This window comes from Oryctolagus cuniculus, chromosome 11 (assembly GCF_964237555.1).
Source record: "Oryctolagus cuniculus chromosome 11, mOryCun1.1, whole genome shotgun sequence".
Taxonomy (NCBI): domain Eukaryota; kingdom Metazoa; phylum Chordata; class Mammalia; order Lagomorpha; family Leporidae; genus Oryctolagus; species Oryctolagus cuniculus.
Window position 1 is genome coordinate 58,351,990 of NC_091442.1, and position 4,825 is coordinate 58,356,814.

General features: G+C 39.8%; 1 protein-coding gene across 1 annotated transcript; it reads left to right on the forward strand.

Annotated features, from left to right (window-relative positions):
- The first annotated feature begins 2,418 nt into the window (after positions 1 to 2,418).
- On the forward strand, positions 2,419 to 3,357 carry LOC127491030 (olfactory receptor 6C2-like). The gene has a single exon (XM_051845630.2). It carries the CDS (start codon positions 2,419 to 2,421, stop codon positions 3,355 to 3,357), a length of 939 nt encoding a protein of 312 aa, XP_051701590.1.
- The last annotated feature ends 1,468 nt before the right edge of the window (positions 3,358 to 4,825 follow it).

Sequence of the window (4,825 nt, forward strand, 5' to 3'; positions counted from 1 at the left end):
TAGAGGAGGTTTTGTGGGAAGAATTACTGTTTCTAAACTTGTATATATGAAATGGGTGATGTTTGTGTACCTTATTTAAAAAAAGAAATCTTATTTAGTTTGCTGTAAAAAAAAAAAACTTTGAAGTGGTTTTATTGCCTCCAGCCTTGTGACTTTATCTCTAATATATTCAAAACTTCATCACGCTTCTACTCAAAAACTTCGGATGGCTCTTGTACAGCCATAGTTCTAAGACTATCGAGGACTGCGATTCAATTATAGGCAGATGACAGGAATTCTAGAAGAAAAAAAAAACCACTCGGCCAGCACCGTGGCTCACTTAGCTTATCCTCCACCTGTGGCGCCGGCACCCCAGGTTCTAGTCCCAGTTGGGCGCCGGATTTTGTCTCGGTTGCTCCTCTTCCAGTCCAGCTCTCTGCTGTGGCCCGGGAAAGGCAGTGGAGGATGACCCAAGCTTGGGCCCTGCACCCGCGTGGGAGACCAGGAGGAAGCACCTGGCACCTGGCTTTGGATCGAGGAAGCGTGCCAGCCGTAGTGCTACGGCCATTTGGGGGGGGTGAACCAACGGAAAAGGAAGACCTTTCTCTCTGTCTCTCTCTCACTGTCTAACTCTGTCCGTCAAAAAAAAAAAAAAAGAAAGAAAGAAAGAAAAACTACTCAGAATGTAAATGTTTATTAGTTATTTGATAAAATAGAATAAATCATCCAGATTACTGGTAGAAATAACCAACTTATGTAGCCAGGTGAATGAAAAAAAAATTCTAAATTATAAACTGGCATTGATATCAAAATGAATGTGAAAAATATCAATGGACAAACTTTGTATCACAAATCAATAAATAACTGGCAGGGCTCTTCATTTAAGCCTAAAAATATTGTGTCAGTTTATATCACTGTCAAAAAAGATTTGCTATAAAAAGAATGTAGAGTAGCCATGTTTACAGTGTCTAAATCCTATCTCCATATGTTCTCATTTTTACAGGTAAGCACACATTGGCAATTTCACAGATTCTGCACTGTTCATTTTTATATCTAAGTCAATGGGTCAATATGTGATTCTTGCCCATATAAATAAAAATAATCATACAATTGTAGCTTCATCTTTTGAAACACTGTTTCTCAACAGTTGCCCTAACATCTGCCCCAGGTTCCACTTCACAATAACTGGAGATATGTATGGTTATCTAACTGTAAGGAGGAAGCTTGGAACTAGTATCATCTGGTGGATAAAGGCCAGATGTATTGCTAAAATCCTACATTGCACAGGGTACCCGTAACAGCCTTTATATGTGCAGTCAGATGTTAAGGAGAGCCCAAACTGTCAACAGAGCCAGAACTAAAAAATTTTGTTGCAGATATCATCTCATGTTTGAACTCTGTGCAACAAAGAAGGCATTATTTTTAAAAATAGACTTTTTGTGCTGAAATAGATAGAACTGATTGATTTTTTAAAAAGTAAATAACATATAATTACAAATTATAGTAAGCACCCTAAAGGAAATAATGCAGTCTGTTAAAACATTCGGCATAAAGAAGAGCGTTAGACAAAACTCTTTAGGAAAATATCCTGAATGAAGCTGTATTTAAGCTGAAACCATATAATGTAAGATCTATTAGTGAAGAAGTGCAAGAATGCAAGGAGAAAATTTCAAAGAAACAGTAAACATTATAGCAGCCCAGAAGTAGAAAAGAGCATAACATCTTCACAGAACAAAAGACTAGCACAGCAAAACAAGCAAGGGATGATTTAGGACCATTACATGGAAATGCAATCATCAAGGACCTAAAAAACCAGAGCAGGCAGTCTGAATATTGTCCCAAGGGAACTGGAACTCCAGTGAGAGGCTTCAAGAGATCTTCAAAAAAAACCACTCTGGTTGCGCCTTTACCTTGGGCTTCCAATAGTCTTTTAGGCAGTTTAGAAGCATAAGAAAGCAGAAAGACCCAATCCTTAGGTCACTGTGGGATCAACACAGAGACAGAGGAAAGAGGCCAAGAGCAGAATGATTTTAACTTACAGCCTTGACTGTGGTCGGTCCTGTTTACCTCAAAAAACCCAGATGAGGAGAGAGCATTTTTCTGTTCATGAACACAGATCATGTAAAATAATTTCATTTCTATAGCACTCTTCATAAAAAAAAAAAAGCCTTTAGTAATGGTTCAATACTACATCAACATGGTAATAAAGAGACATTAATAAGGACCTCATGTTATCTCTGCTGTAACACTCAACAGTGGAAGTCCTGTGTATCACTGGTTAAATCACCCTCAACTCTTGATTGACAAGTAATACAATAAAATCATGGCTTAGCTAAATGTTCACATCACTGAATGCTGACTCATGCTGATGATCCCATCCTCCAATCTAACTTCTCTCATGTTTCTGCACACAGACCAGGCCATAGCCAGGAATCTGTGATGAAAAATCATACCACATCAACAATATTCATCTTGGTAGGGCTAACGGATGATCCAAATCTACAGATACTGCTTCTTGTCTTTCTGTTTCTGACCTACTTCTTGTGTATTTTCGGGAACCTGGCCATCATCATTCTCACCTTGGTGGATTCTCACCTCCAAACACCCATGTACTTTTTCCTCCGCAATTTCTCTGTGCTGGAAGTCTCTTTCACAAGTGTCTCCATTCCGAGATTCCTCTACACAATGGCAACTGGGGACAATACTATGACCTATAATGCATGCTTCACTCAACTGTTTTTTGTCTTCTTCTTCAGTGTGACTGAGTTTCTTCTCCTGACAGCCATGTCCTATGACCGCTACGTGGCCATCTGCAAACCCCTGCATTACATGACCATCATGAGCAACAGAGTCTGCATCAGGATCCTCATGGGGTGTATCATGCTCACTCTAATCATTGTCATCCCACCATTTACTCTGGTCTTTGATCTCAATTTTTGTGACTCTAACATCATAGATCACTTTGGCTGTGATGTAGGGCCCATGCTGAAGATCACCTGCTCCGACACAGAGTTTTTGGAGCACTTTGTCTTCATCTTGGCTGTGCTGACGCTTCTGTTCACATTAGGGTGTGTGACTATGTCCTACACACACATCATCAGGACCATTCTCAGATTCCCTTCTGCTCAGCAGAGGACAAAGGCTTTTTCCACTTGTTCTTCTCACATAATTGTGGTTTCTATCACTTATGGAAGCTGCGTCTTCATCTACATTAAGCCATCTGCAAAAGAAGGCGTGGCTATGAATAAGGTGGCAGCAGTACTCATAACCTCAGTTGCTCCAGTCATGAACCCCTTCATTTACACCCTGAGGAACAAGCAGGTGATACAAGCTTTCAAAGACATGACCAAAAGGATTGCAGCCATCTCGAAGACATAAAGGCCTAGCAGGTTAAAATAATAAAAATAACAAATCATAAAACAATGCTTTATTTGTGTTTCATTATCCACTTACTCTACTTTAGTCATGCTTTTTATGTGACACATCCCATTTCAGCTAAATGCAGAGTACATGTCTGATTCACATGATAGTAATCTTCCTTAGTTCATTCTTTTCCCAGAAATGCATAGGAGTAAATTTTCATAAGCATTTATAAGACAGCTGTGAATACTCACTGAACCATGAAATGTCAACAGCATCACTATACCGACTTGTTGACTATTCTTGCAGTGATGAATATGACCTGACAAGCGGCTCGAAATTCACAGGAACAACAGCCATTGCTGTCTATGTGTGCAGGATAGACCACGTGGTTGCCCTGTTTGAAAAAACTCCTCATTTTGCGCTTCCCACTTTCCAGGGAGCTATACATGTTTACTAAAATCTTCCTCAAATTCCTTTTCTTAAAAGTTGTGCAATATCTTGGGATAAAAGTCCAAATTCCATCTTGATAGGATTTCATGTTCCTGTCATCGTTGTCGTTGCATCTGTTATATCTTTGTGCATTTGTTGTTATTTTCAGAATGTCAGCTTAATAGGCTTCAAGGAGTTAATTGGATGAACATAATATAAAGGATAGCTTATATCAAATTGTGTTGTTATCCAGATTATTTACAACAGTTTTTTTAAATAGTTTTTAAATGTTTATGTGCACTACAAGAAAGAAATCCAATCACAGTGGTAAAGGCTTACAACACTAACCAATGAATAAAGAATACAAAATTTTTAAGTGGTTGTTTTTTGTTTTTTCACCTTATTTGCTTGATTTTTTTATCTGATGCTCTAGGAAAATATGTGCTGCATAAAGCATGAGAAATTCCAGTTGTTGATAAAAACACTCTACATATTAGGTATAGAAGGGCCATGGAAAGACTTTCTACTTGTCTTAAAATCTAAAAACAGTGATTCTAAGAAGGCTGATTAGGGAACAACATACTGTGCTATGCTAGGGATAGTTTTTTTTTTTAAAAAGTGTAGGAAGTGCACTCTCATGGGAAATTGGAAAGAAAAGTACACTGGAAATCCTACCAGAGAAAGAGGAATGCCACAGACCTGTGTGGAGGGTGCAGATGCTCAGCATGAACAGAGATAAGACAAATCTTGCAGCACCCAAGAGCCGGAGCAAGAGGCAGCCTGGAGATGTGGGTGAGACTAGACTGCAACACCCCATGGTGATATAGACAGAGGAAGAGCCTGAGGCGAGTCCGACTGGAGCCTTGGGGCCTGGCAGTTGCTAGTGGTTGTCTGCAGACCCAATGGAAGCAGAGGGGTCACATTTATCTTATCCCACCTTCCCCACAACAGCAGCTGGGGCCCGGCTGAGAAACAGTGGGTTCCATTTTGGGTGTGGGCAGGAGCTGTGGAAGTCTCTGTGCTTGGACACAGCAACTGGCTGAGACAGGATGCC

Excerpts from the sequence above, each read along its gene's own strand:
- LOC127491030 (XM_051845630.2), top strand. The coding sequence starts at position 2,419 with ATGAAAAATCATACCACATCAACAATATTCATCTTGGTAGGGCTAACG.